Here is a 27,597-nt window from a genome sequence, read left to right as displayed (position 1 = left end):
AGACTTCATTGTTTTGTTTTTTTTTTTTAAGAAATTGCCACAGCCATCCAAGGCTTCAGCAACCACCACCTCGATCAGTCAATAGCTATCTCCATTAAGGCTAGACTCTCCATCGGCAAAAAGATATGACTCACTTAGTTTTAAAATTAAGTTATTTACATTGCCTTTTTAGACATAATGCTATTGCACACTTAATAGACCACTACAATATAGTATAAACATAACTTTTATATATACTGGAAAATGAGAAATTCTTTGACTCACTCTATTGTGATACTTGCTTTATTGCAGTATTCGCTTTATTGAGATACTCTCTTTATTCTAATGGTCCACAATATCTCTGAGGTATGCCTGTAATCAGAGCTGAAAAGTTATCATAAAGGAAAATCAGAGACTAATCAGCTGTAGGAGTCTCTCTGAAGCAAGAACGTGTGACCAGCTAGAACAGGGTCAGCCTGCAGCCCAGGAAGGGGAAGGCTCCAGGCAGAGCGGGGTAGTTCCATATCTATTACTGATATGGGGAGAGAGGCACTGAGTCCAGGGGGTAATAACTTGGGAGGTGTCCCTTGGAGTGGGGCAGTGTTTTACCACACTTCACCTAGCCTACCTGAATTCTGGAATATTTTGAGGATTAGGCTTAAGGTTGTTCTACAAACTTGATATGCTAATATTTATAATAATAATGATAATTTCTATTTTGTTTGAGTGTTGTGCCAGCCACTTTGTACACATTAGCTCATTCATGACAGCAGTCCTATGCAGTAGAGGGGTCATTACCTGCATTTTACTTATAAGGGGACCCAGAATCTCTTCAGGGACTGTGTTCCAGTGCCTTCTGCACTCAGGAAGGGCAGGTGAGCCAGGCCGGCTTTCCTACCTCTGTGGCTCCAGAGCTCCCTCTTCTGTGGTTCTCCCATAGTGTAAGTGTGGCTTCTTACTTTCTCAGCTCTCTCACCTCTTTCCCCTCTTCCACTTTAAGTAGAAGGATTCTTTCTTTCTTATTATTTCAGTTCAGCTCAACTTAGAGCTCACTTCTAGCACTTTCTTCTTGGGCTAAACTCTCCACTGTATGGGCATTTAGACCAGAGATGTCCTAGAGTCTCAGGGCCTGCGTCACTGCTGCTCCTACCCCCACTGCAGTCTCTCTTCTCACCCTTGAAACTGGACCGCAGACCTCCTTCCAGATGGGCTGCTGTCCCTCCAGTATGAACCCTGCCAATATGGAGGCTCTCATGTTCTGGGGGACATCATATGTCCCTTTGCTGTCCCTCCCCTTCCTTCTGCACAGTTGCAGGTGTAATGGTTAGGTTGCTATCAGGAGTTAAGTCATACTCCCTCACATTCTGTCATCTGATTTTGTAATAGATGTAACCCATGAGTTTTTGGTTTGCTCTCCTAATTGTTCTCTTTCATTTTATAAGGGAATTCTGAGAGATTTTTTAAAAAGACTATGCTGATACTATTTTCTTTTTACCATTTGATACTTCAGCAAATTACAACATTTTTTGTGGGAGATCTCCCTATGGAGTGGTAAGGTGCCATGCCCCAGCTCTCTGGGAGTCAACCAAAAGATGGAGGGGGAGGGGAGGAAAGGAGGGTGGAGACAGAGAAGGAAGGCTAGTGAGCTAATGTAGCAGACTAACACTTCTGCCAAGGAGGGAACAGCAGTCAGACCAAATCCTGCTAGGAGTGTAGCTAAACTAGACCTCTTTCAATACAAATTTGAGATCTGAAAGTAGTTTATTCTGAGTGGGACAAATTTACCATGGTTTCAGATGTTGGAGAGTAAACTCTGGGAGTCATGTCCTGGTTGTTTAAGACTCAGATAAGGTAGGAGAGACTAGAGCATGGCCAAGTTTCCAAGAAATTAGTGCCAATAGCATAGGGCCTCGGGGAGAGGTCACATGTAGCCGTGGCCATTAGTAGGCCCAGCTGAGCCTGAAGTCATCCCAGCCCAGGCTGTCGGTGGAAGTATAGAAGTTTCCAAGTAGTTAGAGTCCCCTGGATTCCAGGTCATCCCTAGGTGTTCAAGCTGAGGTCCCAGACCATGGAGCAGACAAGCCACTTGCACTGCTCTCTGTCCAAATTCCCAATCCATAAAAGCATGAGCATAGCAGGTTGTTGGTTTTTGTTTTACACCACTGAATTTGGGTTAACTTGCAACACAGCACTAGATAACCAGAAGACTGGTGGTGATTGGTTCAGCTGGTTGAAGGAAATTAGCCATTCTGGACCATGGGTGGGGTGGGCTAAAGTGTGAGCAAAGGCCCAGAGAGAAGCCAGCACAGCCCAGGTCAAGGGAACTGTTAGTGACTCCCACTGAAAGTGGCTCCTGTGGCAGAGTATAGCACCCTCAAGGGCATACATTCAGGAGCTGCAAGGGTCTTTTCTTTCTTCCAGTTCCAGGGACATTTTCTTCTTCCCTCCCTTCCAGGGACAGCCCCTGGTCTTGTGTCCTATGGCCAGCCACTCCCAAGAACAAGGATCCTGCTGTTGCTCATATTTATAAAAAGGAGATATGGTGGGGGCCAGGGTAGCAAGGGCAGGATTGTCATTTTAAGATACTTCTTAAATTCTTTTCAATCAAATATGAATCGGAATTACTGAAAAGTCATCCATCAGGCGCCAGTTGAGCGGCCGACTCTTGCTTTGGGCTCAGGTCATGATCTCAGGATCGTGGGGTGGAGCCTCACTTCAGACTCCACACTTAAGGCTCCACATCAGACTCTGCTCAAAAGGTGGTCTGCTTGAGGTTCTCTCTCCTTTCCCTCTCCTTTTACACCTCCCCCAACTTGCACACACTGTCTCTTTCTCTCTCTCTCTCAAATAAATAAATGTTTAAAAAAAGAAGAAAAAAGAAGAAAAGACATCCATAAGAGGTTTGTTTGTTTGTTTTTTCAAAGTTAGTTTTTTGCCTTTTCATCTTTTCATCTCTAAATTATCTTGATATATCAAGTTGCTGCTGGCTACAAATACCAGAAATGCTGTTTCAAACTGCCTTAAATAATAAATGTACTTATTATTTCTGGAAGTTCAGGAATAAAGCAGGCTCTGGGGATGGTTGCTACTGCCCTTCGCTTTTGTCCTCAGAGACCCAGGTCCTTTCCCTTTCCTTGCCCTGTCATCCTCAATGCTGGCCTCATCCTAAGGCCAGGAGCACAATGGCGGCAGCAGTGCTATTAATGGACTGAATTATGTCCACCACTCAAAATGTGATAGTATATGGTGATGGAGTCTTTAGGAGGTGCTAGGGTTAGATGAAGTCATGAGGGTAAGGCCCTCATGATGGAACTAAACCCTTACAAGAAGTGACATGAGAGAGCTCTCCCTGTCTCTCTGCCATGTGAGGACACAGTGATAAGGCTTCTGTACAAGCCATAAAGAGGGTCCTCCCCAGGAACCAAGTTAAACAGCATCATGATCTTAGACTTCTTAGCCTCTAGAACTGTGAAAAATAAATATGCTATTTAAGCCACCCAGTCCATGGTATTTTGTTATAGCAGCCCAAGCTAATGAATACAAGTACCAAGAACCTCATCTTGACACCACAAAGATAAAGAGATACCAAAGATAGAAAGACACTTACTCTTCTCCAGTCTCTTTGTTAGCAGCAAGGAACGCCTTCAGTAGACTTCCCCTAATATCTCATTGACTAAAATTTAGTCATATATTCATTCCTAAACCAATCACTAGCAAGGATTATTATAACAGATTGAGGTGAGAGAAACTTGTACTGTAAGACACTAGATAATTAATATTTCAGTTTTTGCTTCTCCTCTTCCCACCCCCATCCCCTTTTCTCCCACTTCTTCTTTTTAAATCTTAGCTCAAGGGTTGTATAAAAGCAGGCTGTGTCTGGATTCTATCACCCCTGGCTTAGACTAATTGTGATTTACTCCTGAACTGGTGTTACTCAAGGGGGAGGTTGATTCCTGAACAAAACTGAGGTTCTGTGAAAGGAAAGAAAGGAGCTGGACATTGAATAGGCAACCACAGTGTTGTTACACTTGATTGAAATAAGAGTTTGTGGATACGGGAAATAGGCAAAGGAGCTGTGTCCAAGGCAGAACTCAAATTTTTTATAATGAATAGGTACTGCTTTTGTAATGAGAAAAATAATTACAATAATTATAATTTATAATTATAATTATAACTAATTAATTTCCAAAAATAACTAAACTGAAAACAAGCCCTCAAAACTACCTTTTTAAAAAATTCTAAAGTTAGATTGAGGTTACACAGTTCTATGAGTTATTAATAAAAAACATTGAGTATATACTTTAAATGATTTCTATGTTATATGAATTATATTGTAGTAAAGCTGTTTTGTGTTTTTTTTTTAAATCTTCCAAATTCCAGAGGTTTAAAATACATTACTTAAAAGTCATGTCCTTGTGTAAACCTGGTGATTCACAGACCTGTACCCCTGGGGATAAAAATATTTGTATATAAAAAATAAAAAATTAAAAAAAAAAAAAGTCATGTCTTACAGCTCTGTGGTGTTTGCCCTGTGCAGGCAAGGGTACCTTTGTTTATATGGCTGGTTTCATAGCTTTCACTGATGGCCTTGAAAATCTTCCTATAATGGGGATGCTTTTAATGACCACTTTTTTGGACATGTGTATTAAATATCCTTCAGGCCATAGAAGGTGTTTTGTATTTTATAATCAAATGCTTAGCTTGCTTATAAAAAAGATAAAAATAATACAGGGATGCCTGGGTGGCACAGTTGGTTAAGCGTCTGACTCTTGGTTTCAGCTCAGGTCATGATTTCAGGGTCCTGAGATCGAGCCCCACATTCCGCACGGAGTCTGCTTGGGATTCTTTCCCTCTTCATCCCCCTCCCTCCCTGCCCTTCACACATGCTCACACTCTATCTCACTAAAATAAGTATAATCCTTAAAAAAAAAAACAAAAAAACTGATGCAGAAGCAAGAAATTACTGAATATTTTTGTCCTTTTAATGTATTTTAAACCTTATTTACTCTTTGTGTCCATTAGGACTCTTTCTGTTGTTCAGTATTTACGTATTTTAAATCATTCTAAGTCAAAGGGAACTCTACTGGCATATAGCAAGAAGTCCAGGGGTAGAAAGTCTGCATGCTGGCTTCACCCAACACTCAGATGATGCTACTAGGCTCTGACTCCTCTTTTTCTTGGTTCCATTTCTGTTGGATTGACTCAGTTCTCAGGCCCTGCATCCTAGTGGCCTTTGCCCTGGTATGCTGAGCCAGAGTCTTTCATTGGCTCTGACCTCCTCCACAGTCACTATAGCAAGGGGAGTGCACCACTGGCTTACACCTGGACCCCATGCTTCACCCTGTGCCCCGTCCGAGGTGGGTGGGTTAGGATGGTGGAGTGGTAGTTCATCAGAGCAAAACTTAGATGTTCCAAGCTGTTGGGCAGCAAACTGCCACACTTCCTTCTCTTCATTCCTGACTTCACTTCTGCATGTTGTTGCCTATTTTATTCCTCCTCCTTCAGTTCCTTATGGCTCATTTTTCTTTTCATTTTCTTTAACTTATATTTCTCATAGGCTTCTGGAAAAAACAAATGCATTTTAAGGTGGGATTTGAAAAAGCACATTTGAGCCTGATAGCTGAATGGGAAAATTTCCCTTCAGTGAGAACTTTTGTTACGAAGTTTATCTGGACAGGACAAGCAGATAAGACAAGGAAAAACTCAAAAGTTAAGCGAAAAGCAAAACTTTGATAAGTTTATTTGTATTCTTATACTTAATCTCACCATTTTGTGTCCTAGTTGGGAAACTGACACTGTTGCCTTAACCTACAGGAGAGATGTGAGGAGCAGTTTTGAATCCTGTCTTTTATGGCTTTCAGTTAGCTAACTTTTTTTCTATTTTCCTTTGTCAGTATAAATTTATCTTAATTTGCTTGTCATACTGAAGGACAGGAAGTGTGTTTGAATCTGCTGCTTAAAACAATGCTGTTTGATTTTTTTATTGCGGTGACTCTCAGGTATATTTCAGCACAGTTAAGTAAAGTAAAATGATCAGTTAAGTAAAATGATCTTTTCCAAGTTGGTAGGGGAATGAATTTTTGTAATTTTGAGAACTTTCTCAAAATCATTTTACTAACACTTTGTTACCTGCTACTGCCTGCCTACTTGAAGATAAAATTCGTAAGAGTAGCAGATGAATAATAATGAACTGTGTTAGAACAGCTGATCTTGTTAGCTTTGACAGATTGTTTTTTTAATCATGGGTATATGTACTCATGGTTTGATAGTTATATTGCATACATATATTAACTGCTTATAAAAATGTTTCCAATGTAGATGATGAAATTAAATATATCAGTATTTCATGCTGTTTTGCAAAAAAGTTCTGTGTGTTCCAAGTGTTGTGCCACCTTAAACATTGGAAAGCACCACTATCTAGGACAAGTGAATCCCTGAAAAAATCTCTGGGATGGAATCATGGGGCTGTGTTATGTATTATTACAAGGACATGCTCCAGACATGGTGGTTTGGGAGCATTATTACATCTGTGATCAGGAGCACACTTGGAATTGGTTCCCACAGTTTTGAAAAGTAGACTTAGCAGGAATCAGGGATGTGCTCGCCCAACACCCCTGAACTCTGACACTGAGGAGACAAGCCTTTTTACGTGGTTGCCAGGGTCTACCCAGGAGGGCCAGTTGGCTTTGCTTGTTTTCTTGCATACATCCTGCCCCTCCTCCACATTTAACCCGTTTATTCATTAATAAGGATGAGCTGGCATCTTCCACTTTCTCATTTCCTATTTTCTCTTTTTGTCTTTGGCTTTCTCTGAGCAGCTTCTTAGGTGAATGCACATTTGCATAATTAATTGACTCAGCTTCTTCATTGTCATATAGGATTGAGCCTGTGAGGGGCCAGCAGCAAACCATCTTTGCAGCAGTACTGCATTTGACTTCTACCTTACTTTCCCAGCAGAAGGCAAGTGTTAATAGCCAAGGGTTCAGTCTTCTTCTGGCAGGTGCCCCCCCTCCCAAACTCAGGGAAGTGCCACTCCTATTTCATTGTCATCACGTCATCCAGAACTTAGAGTCAGAATCCAGAGAGGGAATTGGCCTACTTGTCTGAGCTCTGCCACAGTGAGGGTGACTACACTTGACCCCATTCCTATTCGTCAGTTATTGGCCTCCAAGGAGACTCACCTATCCCACACAAGTGACATCTTTCTTAACTTATTACAGAGTCTGAATCTGGCAAGAGCCCTCCATAACCCCACCCACCACCCCATCGTGTCCTCTCCTTTCCCTTCTCCCTGGGTCCCCTCACATGCTGTAACCCTTGCCAGCCCAGTCTAAGGCTCCTCACCTTCCCTTTTAACACACGCACACACTCACATGTGGACACACGGATGCACACATACATATGGAGACAGGCAGACATGTAACAGCACAGCAGAAATCTGATGTTTTGCTTTGTAGTCCTCTACCAGGCATTAAGGCCCAGCGAAGATGGCTCCACCTTGACAATACAGATGCCCTTTTACCAAAAGCATCCCCTAGACCTTAGTTACAGAACTGATTGTGATAATGTCTAATTAGCAAAAGTTTATTATGTTTATAATATTTTTTAAAGATTTTATTTATTTAACAGAGAGAGAGAGAGCGCGTGCGCTCACACAAGGAGGGGCAACAGCAAACAGAGAAAGAGGGAGACGCGGGCTCCCCACTGAGAAGGGAGCCAGATGCTGGGTTCAGTCCCAGGTCCCTGGGATCATGACCTTAGCTGAAGGCAGACACTTAACCGACTGAGCCCCTCAGGGACCCCTATGTTCATAATATTTCTGAAACTTTTCCAAAATGCAGGGCCTGATTGTATTCCACTTTTGAAAGGCATAAAGTTGCATGATAGTAAGACAGTCACCCTCTGTTCTTTTTTGCAGCGGACATTCAAAGCCCTAAATCTGTTGTGTGTGCCTCAGACTGGGGAGCACAGCCAGGACCCTAATGATGACACCCCTTTAATGACATGTCAGTGCTGATTTAAAAGAAACCCAGGGAGCAAGAGTAAATATTTCTGTTCTTTGCCTTCCTAGCAAGGACTTTTATCAACAGGATAATGTTAAGTTTGGGATCCATAGCTTAAGCAAGGAGAAAATGAACAGGAGTACTTATGCATTTCACAAAGCCCGTCTGTCTGCAGCCATAAGTCATGACTCTGGGCTACTAAAAACTCCGTGTAGGTTCTGGCTGCTTATCTCTGTTTAAGGGTAGAGAAAACAGCCATTACAAATTCTCCCAGGCTGTCCAGTGCCTCACTAAGGAACTTCGAGGGAAAAAAAAAAAAAAGATGGCATGGGAGAGGGAGAAGTTCTGCGAATTAAAGTGGAACAGAATGATGAGGTCTGTTTTGAGGCCGAAGTGGGGGAAAAGGCAAGGGTTTTGCTTGTGAGCCTCTGCTACAATACAGAGGACCTTAACACAGACGGATGGTACCCTACAAAATGTAGCCCATAATTCAAGCTGTCAGCTTAATCACACTGTTTCCAGGTAAAGAGAAGGAGCCCTTGTTTCCTGGGTAAAGAGAAGGAGCGTTGTTTGCTGACCCCTGGTCCTCAGCCTGCCGCAGACCGCCCCGCTCTGTTGGCCTTTGTGTCGCCGTCCCCTCCTTCCCTCCTTTTTGGCATTGTGCTCCCTTCAAGTGGCCCCCTGGAAGGGACCACCCAGGGGGCTGCACAATGGGGACCGAGGTAGCCACCAAAACATAGGTTTTGTAAGACAGCCCGTTAAAAGAAAAATACTGTTTAACTATGTATGTGTTTGTCCTTTCTACAACTGTTTTGTGTGGCAAACAAAACCCCATATACAAACTTCACTGTGGCCGCACATACAGCTGTTCCAGCCATTGGGTGTCAGGCTTGAGATAGTCGCTTCCAGTTTATTTTCCCAGGACAGTAATTCTTGATGCGGTTTATATTTACACGTTTGGATTTATGGTCAGGAAATTTGATATCAAAGCAAACAAATTGCACTGGCTTTATGAAACTATTTTATCACACTAGTCCTCAGAGTTGGTGGCTTGTCATTGCTCTCGGATGAAATTTCTCTGTAATGCTACTTAACAAAGGCTAGCAGCCCGGAATTCGGTTCTCAATAGCCATTTACACCTCTGTAAAAGGATTAGCTCTGGCCGATTGTTACACTGTTTAAATCTTAATTTGCATCTTTATGGAGGTAGAGCTTCTAGAGACCTCTCTGGTTCTCTGTTGTATTTGTGTACCTATGGGTGGGAGGTCACTGGAGGTTTTTCTCTTATTGGTGAAGGTGCTAAATTGCTTCAGGATGACCAGTAAGCTACACAAATTGAATTAGCGTCTCAGGTTTTGACTGACAACAGTCGGCTTTGGTTCGTTAGTTATATTTTGTAGCAGTTGTGGTCTGAGTGTTTGGTACATGAATGTGCACTCCGTTCTGTTTAAACTTAAGAATCCTTGGGGTTCTTAGGAGGTTTAAACGTTCATTGTAGTCAACAAATGCCCATGGGAATGAAATGTAAAACAACCAGAACTGGACAAAATGATGGTTTTAAAAAGTAATCTTTTCTATCGAGACCATGTGTTCTTAGCTTAAGGATCAAAGCCTTCTCACATTTAGGAAGGAAGGTGGGTCAGACCAATGAGGAGGAAGAAGTTGAGTTTCCCAGGCTAGTGTTGCTATAGGCACTGGAATTGGAAACAAAAGCCGGGTGTGTTGCCCCTTTCCCACCTTTCTGGGTATAATTTATTCCTAAATTACACACTCCTAACCTGTGGACCACCTCTTCAAATGATGCCTTTCTATTGTTGCTCATTTTGGAATGCAGATTTCCTTCCCTAAAACTTTGTTCTAGATGTGACCTGCTCTGGTGCTTTGTGATCTTTCGGTTGCATTAAAAACACAGTAAACATATACTGTGAGTTTTGAAAGTAACTGTTGTAAATGTTGTAAGCCACTCATTACCATTTATGGCCATCAATTACCATACTCTTCTGAGACTGTTGTTTCCTAGAGAGGATAGAACCTGAAGGTTGAGCCTGTAGTGCTACAGCTGCAACACTTGAGTTCTGAGTCCCTGAAAGGCTGACACCCACAGATGTGGGAGACAGCTACCGGCAAAGCTAAGGAATAGCTGACACTCAGTAGCCCCTCATGCAGGGTTTTTATTTTTGTTGATGTTTTTGTTTTGCCAAAAAGAAATTCTCAGTTTGCAATACTGACAGACAAAGCATAGCGCTTTTTCTCTCTTCTCCTTTTTTAGAAAGTGTGTATATTAATTTGAGTGTTTCTATTAGCCTGGGATGGAATTGTTTTCTTTCACATCATCTCCAAAATTCTGTGTGACTAAAAAATGAAAATGAAGCTAGGAAACAATTGCTTTCAATTTGACACCCCCCAAATTTTATGCAGTATATGCTTTAACCATTGCTGGGTAAAACAAAATATACCTCTTTAAAATTCCATTTATGTTTGTAGTGATTCCTGGTCAACCAACAGGTTTGTCCATTTGCTTCACAGAGAGCAAACTGGCCCAGTGTGTTAATGCTAGGCCAGTCCACACATTCCCAATAAAGACTGGACCCAGCCTCATCAGACCCATATCTCTCCAACAGGACTTATTTTGGTTGGAATGCAAATGGAAGACACAAAAGCTGAGATCTTGAATTTTAACACAGGCAGTGTTTCCATAAGATGTAGTCTTTAATCTTGGGCTCCGAAGTGTTTGAATTCTTTTTTTTTTTTTTTAAAGATTTTATTTATTTATTTGACAGAGAGAGATCACAAATAGGCAGAGAGGCAGGCAGAGAGAGAGAGGAGGAAGCAGGCTCCCTGCTGAGCAGAGAGCCCGATGCGGGACTCGATCCCAGGACCCTGAGATCATGACCTGAGCTGAAGGCAGCGGCTTAACCCACTGAGCCACCCAGGCGCCCGAATTCTTGAGTAGAGTTATTTTTAGCAAAGGACTGACAGATATTTTATCAACTAAAACCAGGTAAAGCTATTAGAAATCCTCAGCACAGACCAACTCATCTTTTAGTCAGAGAAGCTCCTGAGTTTATCTAGAGTAGACCCAAGTGCTGTGCAGACAGTACTTCTTACTGATCACTTGTTGCCTAGCCCTGGAAGTGCTGGGCTAGTTTAACAACCACCGTGTAAAAATGAACTGTTGGAATAAGTGGGTCATGAATTTCTCTAATCTGGGTTTGAATCTTGGCCTGTCATTCAACACACAGTGTTGTTAAGTGTGTCTTCAGTGTCATGCTGAGTGCTGTATGAAACTTAAAATAAGATAAAAATCCACAAGTCCAGTGGCTCTTTCCAACAAGCTTTTGGTTTTGTAGAGCAGACTAAGCAGACAGGGCCTAACTAAAGGGCAGTTCCATACAATGAAGAATGCTGTCTATATAGTGAGGGCTAAGGGAAGTCAGGGATAAGAAAGAGCCCTGGAATGAGCTAGTCAGAGAGGGGCCTAGACAAGCATGAGATGAGCCAGTCAAAGGGAGCCCGACATTTGGATTGCTCAAATTGGAAAAGGACCAGGGTTATGTCACCAGACAGTTGGGTGTCATAAAGCACTGGCACACCAGGCTGGAGGGTGGGGGAGATGGCAGTGGCAGCAAGGTGCATTGTTGGTAGAGAATTTAGAAACAATAGCCCCAAACTGTCTGCTTTCTCCTATCACCATTGTTAAGAATGACAATGGTAAAATACTCCTCCCTGGTGGGAAGCTGTTCCCACCACAGCACCCCCCCCCCCCCACAGCCTGCCTAGGGACACCAGCATCCCTGAGTGTCTGCTGACTTCCGCAAGCGTGCCTCCATTCTAGAGGAGCTACAGAAACATCGAGCCGTGGTCCTTGTTCTGGGTGTACCACCTGGTTCAGGGAGTCAGACAAAAGGCATTCTAAGCTGAAGACCCCACTCTTGCAGGTGGGCTCTGTTTGTCTAGCATAGGATTTAACCTTCTTTTGAATTAATGGCCACATTTGCAAATTTGGGAGATGTCCTATGAAAATAAACCTTGCCGGGGACGCCTGGGTGGCTCAGTTGGTTGGACGACTGCCTTCGGCTCAGGTCATGATCCCGGAGTCCCGGGATCGAGTCCCGCATCGGGCTCCCAGCTGCATGGGGAGTCTGCTTCTCCCTCTGACCTTCTCCTCGCTCATGCTCTCTCTCACTGTCTCTCTCTCAAATAAATAAATAAAATCTTAAAAAAAAAAAAAAAAAAAGAAAATAAACCTTGCGGGACGCCTGGGTGGCTCAGTTAGTTGGACGAATGCCTTTCGGCTCAGGTCATGATCCCAGAGTCCAGGGATTGAGTCCCTCATCGGGCTTCCAGCTCCATGGGGAGTCTGCTTCTCCCTCTGACCTTCTCCTCGCTCATGCTCTCTCTCACTCTCTCTCAAAATAAATAAATAAAATCTTTAAAAAAGAAAAGAAAAGAAAAGAAACCTTGCGATGGTGGATTTCTGGCTTCTGTTAAAGACTAGGAAGATCATAGTCACTGAGAACCACGTGGGAGCTGTGAGTGAAGCGTAGCCGCAAGCCTTCCACAGTCCCCCCTACCCCACCCCACCAGCCCCCACCTGGGGTGCTCGCTCTCTCCCCTGCCACCGCCACTGGTGCTCTCACATTTTTGCGCTTTCCCCTTGCCCAAGAGAGAAGGCTCAGCCTCTTGGTTGGCTTGGGGCCTCCGGTTTCTCCTTTCACGAATAGCAGCAGCCCATGGCCGCCAGGCTAACCTTCTCAAAAATGCTGCTTTTAGGAAACCAGCCATAGCTCAGAAATCTGAAAGGTTTATGGCTGTTTTCTCACCAGAGTTTTACATCAAATTTTATTTCCCATTTCAGTTGCCCCTTGAACAACAGGTTTGAACTGCACAGGTCCACTTATATGCAGCTTTTTATCAATAAACACGGTATTGTAAATGCGTTTTCTCTTCCTTATGATTTTCTTAATGGTTCTTTTCTCTAGCTTTATTATAAGACTATAGCGTATAATATGTATGCAAAAATGTGTGTTAACCAACTATGTTGGGGGCTGGGAGCAATCAAAATTTATATATGGAGCATCTGGATGGTGCAGTCAGTTAAACATCTGACTTTTGCTGTTGATTTAAGTTGTGATCTCAAGGTTGTGAGGTCAAGCCTTGTGTGGGGCTCCATGCTCAGTATGGAGTCTGCTTGAGATTCTCCCTCCATCTCTCTCTGCCCCTCCCACTAGTGCATTCTCTCTCTCTTTCTCAAATAAATAAATCTTTAAAAATAAATAAACAAACAAAAGTTATGTATGGCATTTTGACTGTATTGGGCAGGGGGCAAGGGGGTTGGTGCCCATAATGCCTGTGTTCTTCAGGAGTCATCTGTACTATCCTTTCACCATCAACAGCAACCCCTATCTGGCCAAACTTGTCTTCTTGCTGGTCCCCACACCCCTCTTTCCTGGCATTTCCTGACACCGTGGTCTGTGCTGCTTGGAAGCCTGAAGTGTTATCTCCCTTCTGTCTAAATGCTACCTGGCAGAGGCATTCACCATTCCTGATCGTCTGCCCACTGATTGTGAGCTCCCCTTTACATCTCTAAAATTGGCTTACCACTGGCGGGCTTGTCTTCCCCTTCTGAAGAGCAAGTGTTATTATGGGAATCTAGTGGATGCAAGATAAAGCCTTTCAGGAAAAATTAGGACCCAGATTTTGCCCAGAAAATGTATTCATAGGTACTTAAGTGATATGGGCCAGGAGTCTAGAAGATTTTTGGCAGCAGAGCTCAGGAGTAAAGTTCCCAACCTAGGGTCTTGCCCACAAGGTCTAAGAATCCAAACTCAGAGTCTGAACAGGAGGTCAGAACTTGGCAAGGAGTTGGGGCACTGACAGTATGACCCAGAGCCCAAAATAGGTCCCAGATAAAGGGGGTTGTTTTTATTTCCTGCCCAGAGTAAAAGCCTGCATCAGAGTAGGGAGATAGTGGGGGAGGGAAGGGGACTATGCCTGCAGTTGTCTCTCACCCTCCCATACGACAGAGCACATCTCCTTTATCCCTGTGATGTCAGGCATAGGGCTATCAAATGGATCCAGTAACATAACCAACTATGGAAGTAAATACAAATTAGTAATACTTTGCTAATTAACATATTGCTTCAGGAGTTGCTTCATTTTGGGGGGGTGGGGGTAATATATCAAACATTCCCAACTGTGATCATCTCCTTTAAAGTAGAAGTACTGTCTTGTTTTTGATATCCTCTCCCAATAGCTTTTTAGAATCATTCTTTCCCCAAAATAGACATTTTTGAAAAGGAAGTTACTAGCTAATCTCTTTGGAGGCTAATTGTACCATGACAGACCTAACTAGAAACAGTAGCCAAATTATTAGACTTGTCTGGTCCCCAGTATCCTGGAACTAGATAATGAAGGCTAGTCCCCCTCTTCCCACACTTTCCTGTTCTTACTAAGAACAAGAAAATTTTATTGTAGTGGGATCCAAGTGGAGAAATAATAGTCATTTTTCTGCATTCAGAAATAGAGGACATAACCTATACTTCAGCCAGCAGTTTGCAATTTCTTAGCAGTGACAATTTAAGTAAATTCCACATGAGTTGTAGAGCTCTAACTTTGTTATGATTGACAATATAAAATTAGCCTTTTCCACGGTTAAGATTATCTAGCATTCCTATCAGTCAGATGCAATGTGGAATGAGATTGCACAGCTATAGATTGAACAACGTTGAAGGCTTCAAAGGGTTAAAAGTTGCTTCCTCTGATGGATTTAAAACTGCTACATACACACAAACAAGTTTTTCAAACTGCCCCATTTTACATTTTTGTCAAGAGACAGTCTAGTTGCTGCATTTTTATGTCTAGATTATATTACAGATATATTTCAATAAACCACAAGGAACCACCATAGATTCTAGAAGCAGGGGGTCTGTGCTTAAATAAACATCTCATGCAGCACCTGTTTTATTTTATAGGCTCTATAATCACAGTGACATTCTGGAAGAAGACCTTGAAACCTTCAGAGCAGCTGTCCTTCACCAGTTTCCGAGACCCTTATCTGCGGGTGACAGCAGTGAAAAGCAAGTCAGGTATTAATCGCTGCTGGGGTGCAATAGCCATTCTTGTTTCTCGAGTTTCCACATGTGAAGGGTTACAGAGTTGCAGACTCCGAGCTCATCCAGTGGTGACCGGGGTAGATGCTTGTAGTCATCAGTTTAACCTTTTTACCAACTGTAAATCACAATACTCTCACTTCTTTGTAAATATATCTGTTCCTATTAATTGGATATATCTACTCAGTGTCTGCTCATAGCAGTGTTTTAAGGGCTTGCTGGGGGGCAGGGGGCAGGGAGTGCAGGTAGCCTTTGTCTGGCATATTAGCATACTTTGAGAACAACCCAGGATATGATCCATTATAACCACCACCTAGAGGGATGCATTCCTCAATGTCCAAGGTCATGCTAGTGACACAGGCCTCTAATTTGTAGGTGTGGTCACTGGACTAGCAGCATCAACAAAACCTGGGAGTTTGTTAGAAACACGTGTTCTGGGACACCTGGGTCACTCAGTCGGTAAAGCGTTTGCCTTCAGCTCCTGAAGGGTCCTGGAACTGAGCCCCCCATCAGACTCCCTGCTCAGTGGGTAGCCCACTTCCACCTCCCCATCTGCCTGCTCCTCTGCCTACTTGTGTGCCTTCACAAATAAATGAAATTGTTAAAAAATTTTTAAAAAAATAAAAGAAAGAAACATGTGTTCTCAGGCCCCACCTCAGAACCCCTGAATCAGGAATCTGGAGGTGCAGTTTGGCCATCTGGATTTTAATAAACCCTTAAGGGAACTCTGCTCCTTCCAGTTTGAGAGCCACCATTCCAAAGATATGCCTTAAATGGTCACAAATCTGGGATGAGAGGAAGTTAATTATTTGCAGGGTGGTTGGTGCATATGAACCATACATAATGCTTATACATTTTTCCCAAGTCAAAGAGAAATCCATTCCATACACTCTACCCACCTTTTAGGCAGTGTGGGTTTCTGTTCATGGCCCCCAGAAGTTTTGTGACAGTGGGCTACTTACTGAGTTCATAAAATTACAAATATGTAAAGTGCGTAACGGTTTGTCCAGTACTGTCATCTGGTAGGTACCTAATTCATGTGGCATAAATGTTGCCAGTGTTCTTTGATTTATATTTTGGGGATTGACTGTATTTCTTCTTATAAAAATATGTCCTACCATTTACTAGTAGAAAACAGATTATTGCTCAGGCCTGGTCAGCAGATGGGTGTCTGTGAAAGCCCATCTGCAAGGACCTAGTGTGACTGAGAGCACAGGAGGGGCTCTTGGGGTCTGGTTATCTTAGCTCCAACATCTTTTTATCTACCTTTAATGTGCCATGTTCACTGTTTTTTGTTCACTACTTTCTTTAGAGTAGAATTCAGCCTAAGGGTAGTATATATGGGATCCCCTTAAGGCATGAGAAGTCAGGATAATGGTCTCTAAAAGGGCCTTATTGCAAAACAAGCAAGCAAACAAACAAACAAACTTGACCAATTGAATGGTTCCATTTCACAGACCACAGTGAGCTTCACAAGTCCTGAGTGCATTTCCTTTACCCTCAGCATCTCCACTAGTGATCCCCAAACTATGGGAAATGTTGGAAATGACCTTCCTAGCCAGTAGCTTTTCAACCTAAAGCAGTAAAGGAAAAATAATCCTCCTCCATGTATTTATCATGTGAAATGAAAGAGCAGTCTTAAAATACTCCTTTACAAGGTGGTGGAAGAAGCTGCCTGGAAGGAGTCTTTCTGCACTCTATAGGTTGTTCAGTGCTTGTGTGTCGTGAGGCTTTTGACTGGGCCCCTATTTCTTTCTCACTGCCTTTTATATCTGTTGATATACTGTTCAGCATAAACCACAGTTGTGGCATGTGGCATAGGAAGCATATATGCATTTGTAATTCTGTGTGCAAACTGACTTGTAGACTAAATGATTCATTGTTTGACTCTCTTAACCTCGGCTGCCAAACTGTGATTGTGGGTGAGAAGATATAATATCTATATCTACTAGACTAACGTTTGTTATAGTTTCTCAACATGCATGATAGAGCATTGATTTCCATTATGAAAGGTTGCATTTTACGTGACTATTGATCTATAGTTGTGTATAAATCAGCCTTCTCTAAGAATCATCCTTCTTTATGATGAACACAAATTTTAAAATTAATATCTGTAGCCTTCAAGACTGTTTGGTTACCACAATCATTTTTCAAAGCCAGATAAAGAAGTCAGGAATGGTTACTAATGTCAGTGTTATGTTCTGTTACAATTAGAATTGTCGCATGTACTGTGGGAATAGTGTGTAACACGCACTGATTGTCACTGTTTTGCTGTCTAGCCTTGGAAAAAGTGCCAAGTTTTATAGGACCTGTGAGAGACAAGTAGGTTTTTAAATACACGTTCTTTCTAACGGTTTTAACCCTGGCATCGGGCTCCCCACTGTCCTCCTTGCTCTAACGACGCCCCTACACCCCTCAACACCCAATAGTTATTGCTGGGTATTCCCCTAAGTGAAATACTCCTGCTGTCTTGGTGATCTCCCCTGGACCAAATTAGTCAATTTGATAAACCATCTCAGAGACGCAGATTTGGAAAGAATGATCTGCTTTTGTTCCTTGATTGCTAATGATTCTGATTTCATAGAAGTCTAAGCCAGACAGAGTGGGATGTCTCTAGCAATTATGAACTCCTCAAAGCCTATTGAATAGAGCCATGTTTGGTGTGGCTGAAATCCTGCTTGTGCCCTTGACCAAACCATGGCAATCGACCTCTTTAATCTCATCCTTAGACTAGGATACCTGCCCCATGGCCTATGCTAAAAGGTAATGTGAAGACTTCCAAATTCCTGCTCATAAAATGAAGTATCAAGAAAAGATGAAGAACAGAAAAGAAAAAAGAACAAGACCATTACTATCATCGTTATTGATTTTTGTTATATCAAGGATTAAGTGTTCAAAGACCTTCATTTGAAAGAAAGGCTTTTTAGTACGTAGAGGACTAAGTCAGTATTTTAAATAATTAATGAACTACTAAAATATGCTTAGTGTCATTTGGGGTACTTGATAAAAAATTTCATTCATCAATGCCTTTGGGAAAACATTTTTTTAAAATATTTTATTTATTTATTTGACAGACAGAAATCACAAGCAGGCAGAGAGACAGGCAGAGAAAGAGAGAGAGTAGGAAGCAGGCTCCCTGATTAGCAGAGAGCCCGATGTGGGGCTTAATCCCAGCACCCCGAGATCATGACCTGAGCTGAAGGCAGAGGCTTTATTTAACCCACTGAGCCACCCAGGCATCTGGGAAAGCATATTTTAAGATAATAATGATCACTTAGTAAGTAGTTTTATCTTAAATGATGAGCCATCATGCAATTAATTAATTGTCTCTCTTAGTGGCTTACTCTCAAACATAGTCTCCCAATTTTGCTCTCAAACTCACACTGAAAAACTGAGTCAGCTTTATATTGTTTGGATTACAACATATAAAAACATCTTTATTTTATCTGACTGTGTTCAAAATAAAAATCAAGATGTTCATTAATTTGCCTGCATTTAAAATTTTGATCAATTACCAATCTGTTATAAATCAGTTGTGGTTAGGAAGCATAGGTGCATTTGTGTTAATTGCAGTTTTTTGATTGGAAGCCATTCTAAATATATGAAATTAATTATAGATACAAGTTTCTTCCTTTGTTGTATTTTTAACTAGAGGAGTATATCATTTAACTGACACCAAACTTTGTTTTCTCTCTGTGGCACTGACATTACAAATCTTCAACAGAAGTGCATAAAAGAAGAAAAAACACGTTAGAGGGCTTTGTACCACTTCGCAAATTTTTTGATTTGGTGTTTTTATGTAGAACCACGGACAACACTTCATGCAAAAACAGCCATGGCTCTTGCATTCCTTGCCCAATTGATCCTGAAATAAATCTGCAGAAAAGCCCATTTTTTGAACTTTAAGTCTTGGCTTAGCTGTTCCAAAGTCACAGATTCTAGATGTAACTCCTTCAGTAGTTCATTTGCTGTTTGGCCTCGTGCAAGTTGATTAATGGTTTTGTCCTTTTGTGAAGTTTGTACAGTAATTGTGGAAAACCTTAGCTAGTTCTTCATCCAAGGACCTGAAGGATGGTTATAGTTGGTGGGGTTATTAGTAGCCAGAGTCTTGCCTTGGCTTTGCCTCCGCAGAAATCATATGTGTCAATCACCTGAGAGACTGGTCTCTGATTGTTCAATCCTTCCCAACTAATTTAATTAATGTAATTCATCCGAATTCAACTTATTTTCAAGTTTAATTCAACCTAACTAAATATGCTTTCAGACCAGAAACACAGTTGATTTACTCATTATAAGAAATGGAACAGCGGAATAGACTAGAATTTGCTCCTGTCCTGTGAGTACATTTTCTCAGTAGGGAAATCTATTGTGAAACCAAATGCAGATGGATGTTCCTTCATTTGTATAGAATCAGAACAAAGGAACTGGGTGGCATTATGACTTCAGTGAAGTCTGGAAGAAGTGAAGAAATTCAAGTTGCTGAAGGGGCTTTTGCCAAACCAGCCAGAAACTTTGGAATCATCTTGGGAAGTTTCTAAAGAAGTTCAAGGATCCCCATGACACATCCTACTTTAGGCACGTCTTGGTTAAGTCAAGCAAAGATTATAACAATTAAGATTCATTAAAGAAAGGTCTCAATTGTACATAGACTTACTTTCCCCCCCAAACATTTTGTTATGAAAATTTCCAAACATAAAGAAAAATAAAGAAAACTGTACAGAGCCCTATATCCACCCCTCAGATCTACCATTGACATGTTATTATACACCTGTATCTGTCTGTCTTTCCATCCTTCCATCCATCTCTCAATCTCAATCTCTTATTTTTATGCATTTACAAGTAGTTACAGGCACTAATACACTGGGTTTTTTTTTTTTAACTTTCTACTTTGAAATTTTAAAAAATTCACAAGAGTAAATATAACAACATAATGAAATCCCATGTATTTATAATCATGTTCTACCAATTGTCAACATTTTTTTAGCCTTTTTCCTCCCCTATACTTTTTTCTTGAGTCATTTAAAACAGAAAACATATTTCCTTTATAAATACAAATACTTACCTTTCTAACAGATAAGCATTTGATACATTACGTTTAACAAGATTCCTTATCTAATACCTATTCTTTGCCAATTGACCTTGATTGTCTCAAAGTCTTTTTATATTTGATTTGTTTGAAAAAGGTTCCACATGATGCTACCCATGAACTGGTGGTTCAATCCAGATACAAGATGACAAGACAAAGTCTTTGGTGGTGGTCCCTCTGTTACACATCCGCAGGCAGCATGGGATGGCTGGGTCCAATTGTTGGCACACTGATGCCTTTAGTAGGACGTTTACCAGTACGCAGTTTTCACAAAATTATCATTTCTTGGATGCATTCATTAATTTGGACTTATAGAATGGTGACTAATTTATTCATTTGTTGTGCATTTATTAGTTGGGAGAATTTTGTCCATCAACTTCTTGGTAATCCTGAAATGCATTTTTTTGACCGAAAGGGTGGAACAAATGATTCTGTCCCTTTACTTACCAATTTTCAGAATAAGTTGTTGCCCTAGCAACCTCCAAAGGTTTGTTGGTTGGTTGGTTGGTTTATATTATTAATTGTGGTAAAAACACACACAGCAAGAAAACAAAACAAAACAAGACACACACAGCAAAAGTTACCATCTTAACCATTTTTTTTTAAAGATTTCATTTGTTTGTTTGCGAGCAAGAGAGAGAGGGAATGAGAGTAAGGGAGAGAGAGCATGAGTGGGGAGAGGGATGGAAGGAGAAGCCGACCCCTTGCTGAGCAGGGAGCCCAATGCAGGGCTTGATCCCAGGACGCTGGACTGTGACCTGAGCTGAAAGGCAGATGCTTAACTGACTGAGCCACTCAGGTGCTCCCCATCTTAACCAATTTCAAGTGTTCAGAAGCACTGAGGACATTCACATTGTTGGGCACCAGATCCCCAGTACTTTTTCATCTTAAAAAACTGAAACTCTATACCCATTAAACAGCTCTCCATTTCTCCCTCCCTCCAAGCCCCTGGCAAGCACCATTCTGCTATTTCCATGAATTTGACCATTTTAGGTACCTTATGTGAGTCGAATCCTCCAGTATTTGCCTTTTTGTGACTAGCTTATTTACTTTAGCATAATGTCCTTAAGATTTATGCATATTGCTGCATGTGGTAAGACTTGCTTCCTTTTTTAAGGCTAAATCCAGAGGTTCTTATTCTTTTCAAAGCTTCCTTACTTTTTTGGTTATTTTTTTAAAATGAACTCATGATTTTCGTATATCTGCTGTGTGTCAGTCCATTGCAGTCATTGTTCTTTTTGATGTTCACATTGTCTCATCTGGGGCCACTGGGATCCCCTTCACAGTAGCCTGTGAGGCCTTTAGACATGACTCAGTAGTCTCAGAGAGCTTCCTCTGTGATGCCAAGGTGTTCCAGGCTCATCTTGTCCATCTCCTACCCCAGAGGTGTACTACATGCTATATAATTTAGGCTCACTTTTAAGTCTTTCCTAATATTATCTTAGTGCTTTTTAATTACAAGTAGACCATAGTAAGAGTATAACAAGGATAAACTGTTTTTGAGCATAAAATGTGATCGGTTTTTTTAACCCCATGTAAGAGGAGCTTGACCATCTATGCCGTGATTTGAAACCATGGCTATATACTAGAATCACTCTGTCTGTGAGCCTTAAAAAAGTCCTAACAGCCAGACCACACCCCGGTCCAATTTTACTAGATCCTTTAGGGGTGGCACCAGACACTTAGATTTTGCAAAGCTCCCCAGGTAGTTCCTGTAGACAATCAAAGTTGGGAATGCTCATTTAGCAGTGAACTCATAACCAAAGTAAATGGAAAAAAAAAAAAAAAAAGATACCCAGACCCTGGAAATTATCTTAGTCCCGAATATACTAGGTTCCAGACTTTTTTGGATAAACTGTCCTTTGCTGACTTGACTATGGCACCTCTAAAAATGAAGGAATCTCCTAGGTAATACAGTACGGCCAACCTTTAATGTGTCTCCCCTTTCTGTTTTATAGATCTGAACAAGCAGCAGCAGCAGCCTTATTGAGGGCACACTTGGGTCAGCGTGTCGCCACCTTGCAAGAACATGATAATTCTATCAGAGAAGAGGTAGCTAAGTCATCTGAAGTTTTCCCAGTCAAAAATATGGACCAGATGACAAGGGTCAGTAATATTTACTTTTTTAAAAAATAAGTTTAAAGTTTATGCAAAGGATTATTTGTAGAAATAGTCACATTCTTGACAATGGTTAAAATAATTTTTTAAAATATTCCATAATAAGTGAGTTTTTATGGTTGGTTTGCTTGCACATTAGGCCTTTTGCACAGAGTTTTATGTAGGAATCTCAACTTCCTCCATACAGTTAATTGAGATCCTGGAGGTGACCTAATTAGACACAACAAGCACAACATTTTTCCAAGAACTTAGAAGCATTTTATAGCATTCTGGTTTTCTTTCTCTACTCCATACTTTAAAAATACTGAACAGTCATAAATGTTAATTCAGCAAATACATATTGATCCACCTCTGTACACAGGTACCAGACCAGATCCATTGAAGAGAAAAAAAGAAATAAAAATGTGGCATCTCCTTCTGGGGAATGGCATAGTGGGATGTGTGCAATAAGAGAATACCAAAGGCTATGGGCCTTCAGAAAAAGGAGCCAAGCCACCCAGAGATCCAATGAGGGCTGACTTTACAGCAGAGGAAGTAGAGAGGTATGAGATGACCTGTAAAAGAGAGACAGAATATTAATAGACTGAGTGCAGGTGGGTGTATCAGGAAGGTGATGGCAGGGGCAACAGGGAAGTGCTCTTGGGAGCCAAAGAACAGGCCCAGGAAGTAGAACCGAGCTCTGGTCCTTCTGGTTGGAGGGCAGGATCCCTCCAAGGTCCTGAGTGGTCATGGGCCCTGTGTGCAGCATCCATCCAGCACAAGTGGGGAGTTTGTATTTGGTTTAGCAGACCTGGAAAGCCCTAAGAGTTTTTTAAGCAAGGAATCGCCTGAGGGAGAGTGTGAAGATGCTGAACAGATGGAGTAGATCCCCAAGGAGAGCAAGAGAGGACCCGGAAGCCCAGGTCTAAAGCATGCCCAGTGTAGTCTTCATGATTCTCTAGAAGGCCATCTATTCAGAGAGATGGCACTTCTTCTAAGTTTAATGTCTTGTCACTGTGTCTTGTTTCAAAGTATGTTTTCTCATCTTCAATGTAAGGTCTTCTGGCTTTGATCTTTTCTTAAGTTTGTATTTGTATCATATTCAGGGTTCAAGGATTTGACACATGCCCCTCCTGGAGGCAAGCCTTGCCACCTCAGCTCTGAAGTCACACACCACTGTCACTATGCAGTCGAGTCTCTGCCATCACTTCCCCTTTCAGAGCACCTTCCATCCTTCAAGCCCCCCCTTCCTTGCCTCTATCTTAACTAAAGTAAAAAGAGAGGACAAGGATTTTTTTAAGGATTTCAAACATACACACATAGAATGATGTAATGAACTTAATATTAAGTCCCATGCCTGTCCAAGTTCATGTGTGTTGTTACCATTGCACCAGATTTTTTTCAAACCTCACCTTCTGCTTCCTTCTTCCTACAAAACCTGCCATCACCTTATGCCTCCCTGCCCTCCTCCTACTTGCTTCCTTCTGAAATCACTATTGCAGTTACAGATACAGCTACATGTTTCTCTCATGGATCCTATTTCCCTTTTCACAGATAATCTTGGATGTATCCCCCTTGCACACATTTGCATTTTGTTGCATTTTGTGTGATTCGGTAAATAAAGAACGATATTCTTTAGGAAAAACAGAACCTGTGTTTCTTAGGTCCATTCCATACTTGTTGATAAATGTGGTTCTTAAGAAGAATTTTATTCTCAGGTTTTGTTGTCCATTTTATTCAGTACTATTTTATAACAACATTGTTTCCCATTCATTTCATTCACGGCAAGTACTTCACATTTCACCCACATCAAGGGTGACAGAAGTACTGGTATACTTCCCTTCGCTATCTAGTCATCTTGCTATTTAAGTTGTTGATAGTAGAACACATATTCCAAGTTCCAGACTACCAATTCACTCATAATTTTTCAAATAATAATTCCAGTATTAATGGGAAGGGGGCAGCTTGATTAAAAACTTTGAAACCAAATGATGTTCTGCCTCCCCTAGTATACTTTTTGTTCCTTCTTAAATCATTGTGATCTCATCTTTGTGACAATCATAAAAGCTACCAACAAATTAATGATGAAATCTGCCCTTAAAAGTAGAAGTAAGTGAGAAGTTTCTGTTTGGGACTGAAGAAATGCAAAGCCCTAAAGAACCCTGTTACCAAAATGACATGAGCAAGATGAGCCTTGTGAACTTTACAACAAAATGCTTTTGTGAATTCTAGGACTGCTTTGTTTTACACATTCTGTCACAATGAGCAAAATTTCAAGTGTCTTTGAGTTGTTTCTCTGCATTGAAACAATATACACATTTAGTATATGGGTTAAATATTTCTCCATAGATAAAAATCATAAAACTAAGAGATTTTCAAAATTTAAGAAAGCTCTACTAGAAATTACTTAGTGAAGAACCTAATGAAGCTCAGAAATATTTACTTTGATCTCTTGGGTAAATGGCTAATTAAACAGCCACATGTAAATGATGTTTACCTGTGGGTCCCTTTGCTGTCAGCTGGAGTCAATCCTGTCTCTTGAGTAAATACATCATTAAAGCCGAGGAAACTCAGATTATGTCCCCTCGAGACCAGATAAGATCCACAGCACCTGCATAACCTATTAGGTAATTACATAATTGAGCTGCTTGCTTTTAAATCAGAAAAATTTGTAATTACTTTATGTGGAAAAAAGAATGAGTTGGGTGCTTCATTAAAACACTAAGTGCCTTAATACTCCTTTTTTCCTACGTGATGCCTCTTTTTGCCAGGAGAACTCCTCCAGGCAAAGCAGAGTGGCTTGCTGGTTTCACCTGCAGAGCAGGTCAGTCATGTCCCTCACCACACATGCACCACCAGAGGGACATGTGACTAGTCACAGAAATCCCTTCATCTCTCCCTAAATGATGGACAGAATTTTTGATCTTATCTCTTGAATATATGTTTGCTGGCTCATATGAATACTTTCCTGTTTCTTTTAATTGCTACATAGATAAAAACCCCCTTTCCCATAACTTTTCCTCTTCTCCTCCTATAACTTAGATATAACTTAAGAGCATTTTGCTTTAACTTGTGAAAAATTACTTCCAGTGTGCAAGAGGAGGGTCCTTGAGGAAGATCAATTAAATCTGTGTATTAGAAGAAAATGTCACCTGATTTTTTTTAATTTTCTTTTTTTTTTTTTTTTTTTTGTATCTGCACTAATAGCACTGATTTATGTATAGGAGAGAATTTAATTTTACTAAATGCTTTCACATTTACCTTCTCTTTATATTTGTAGCACCCATCACAGAAACTGGCCTCTTTTATGGGTAGCATATGTTAAAAAAAAAAAAAAAAAAAAAAACTAGCAGAAAAAAAACCCCTCCAAATTTGGAATATTGAGATAAGCAAAAAGAATAAAAGATAATTTTCCGTTGGAATTGCAGTATGTGGTTCTTAATATTTAATATATTGACAAACATAGGCTGTACTGTAGGTACAAAGCTGCTTTTTTTCCCACTTGTCCCAAGTAGGGTTCCTTCATATCATCCCATGTTCTTCTACATCATTTCAAATCGCTGTACAGATATCCCCGTATGGATACTCCAGTCTCTTTTGTTTTTAATTGTTCCTCTAGTAAAAAATATTTCAAAGAACATCTGGGCCATTCAATTTTTACAGATGTCCACACTATTCCCTTAGGATGAATTTCTAGATGTGGAATTGTGAGGTCAGAAGGTACATGTATCTCTCACACTGTAGCTATGCACCAGTACGTCTCACTCTGGAAGGGTCATCAGTTACAAGGAATGAATGAAAATGTGATTTCCCTGAGCTTTTTATGAAATTGGATACTATTGACTTTTATTTTTTTTGGAACAAGATTGAGAAGTACAAATGACATCCAATTTTTTTTTGTTGTTCATTTGACCTTTCTATTACAATTGAGGTCAAATTTTCCCCTACCTATTTGTTAGCCATTTGTATTTCTTCTTTAATAATTTGCAGGTTCATGTTCTTTGCTCATCTTTCTATTAGGTTAGTAATTTTTTTCTTACTGACTTGTTAGAACTTTTTTTTCCCCTATAAATTGGTGCAATTTCTTACAATATTTTGAACAGTTTGATTTCCTCCTTTCATTTATTTTAATAGTGTTTAGGACATAATGTCTTTTCCAGTAATACATTCATCTATCTATCTATGCATGTGAATCTCACACTTGATTGTTTCTGGATATAAATTAAGAGATGACTCTCGGGGCTCTCGACCTAGCAGGATCCATATTGAAACTGAACTTTGAGGAAAATTCTAGCACATTGAATCAATAACTCTAGGTGTCCTGCTGAGTATAATTCATGGGATGATTTATCTTTTATGAGATCTGAAATGTGTGGGTGACTGTGGGTGGTTCCTTCGTTAAGCAGCTGCCTTCAACTCAGGTCATGATCCCAGGGTCCTGGGATCCGAGCACTGCATAGGGCTCCCTGCTCTGTGGAGAGCCTGCTTCTCCCTCTCCCACTCCCCCTGCTTGTGTTCCCTCTCTCACTGTTTCTCTCTCTTTCTCTCTCTGTCAAATAAATAAATAATCTTTTAAAAAAATAAAAATAAAAAGTAAGATCTGAAATGTAGAGATATCACCACCAGTCATTCTGCAAACAGTGTGTGCCTTGGCATTGAATTTCCCTTTTGCCTGGCTCTGGGGAAGGCAGAAAAGTGAGAGACTAGCTTATTGATATTGACTTAAGCATCAGACTTAAACAGTGACAGTCTCCATCGCCCTCCTGGGCTCAAAATGTATGCAATCAAAGAGAGCCTTTATTAGCTAACGGATAAGTTGAAACCCAAGCATAGTCCATTCATAAGCACCATCAGGAGGCCGGTAGGAAAAGTTGTTGTCTGGTGGCATTTTTCACATAGAGAGCTCCAATTTGCAGAGCCCATTCAGTCCCAGCATGAGCTGTGTAAAGCAGCTTGTTCTCTCTTCTCTGGGCTTTGTTCCTGTGCAGGTATGGGTTAGTGTTGTAGCGCCTTCAAGTCGGGGGCTTCCTTAAAAATATGCCTTTCTAAAAGGTCTGCAAAAAATACAATTTGAGAATGTATTACAGATGTTTCTCCCAACTCTACCAAACTTGTTTTTGACTCAAAACCTTCTGACTATTCCTTATCTGAGGCTGGTGTTTCTTACTGTGCTGCTTATCATTATTCCCTGCTTATTGGGGCCTTATATTGTGGATTCCTTTACGGATGACCTGCTGGGCACATCTGCTGTTCTCTGTTGGCTCCATGGTCCACTAAAGCCAAGCCAGCCATTCTCCTGTAGTAATTTGACCTTCTATCA

At 41.0% G+C, this 27,597-nt stretch overlaps 1 protein-coding gene across 1 annotated transcript in view; it reads left to right on the top strand.

Annotated features, from left to right (window-relative positions):
• The window catches only part of KIZ (kizuna centrosomal protein), a 126,931-nt gene that overhangs the window by 67,272 nt on the left and 32,062 nt on the right, over nt 1–27,597 (top strand). The window contains exons 7-8 of the mRNA XM_082750047.1: nt 14,957–15,070; nt 22,139–22,290. Coding sequence (XP_082606173.1) covers nt 14,957–15,070; nt 22,139–22,290 — 266 coding nt within the window. The remainder of the gene's footprint in view (nt 1–14,956; nt 15,071–22,138; nt 22,291–27,597) is intronic.

The sequence above is a fragment of the Mustela nivalis genome (assembly GCF_964662115.1).
Source record: "Mustela nivalis genome assembly, contig: HAP1_SCAFFOLD_609, whole genome shotgun sequence".
NCBI lineage: Eukaryota > Metazoa > Chordata > Mammalia > Carnivora > Mustelidae > Mustela > Mustela nivalis.
This window is presented reverse-complemented; position numbering and strand designations above follow the sequence as displayed.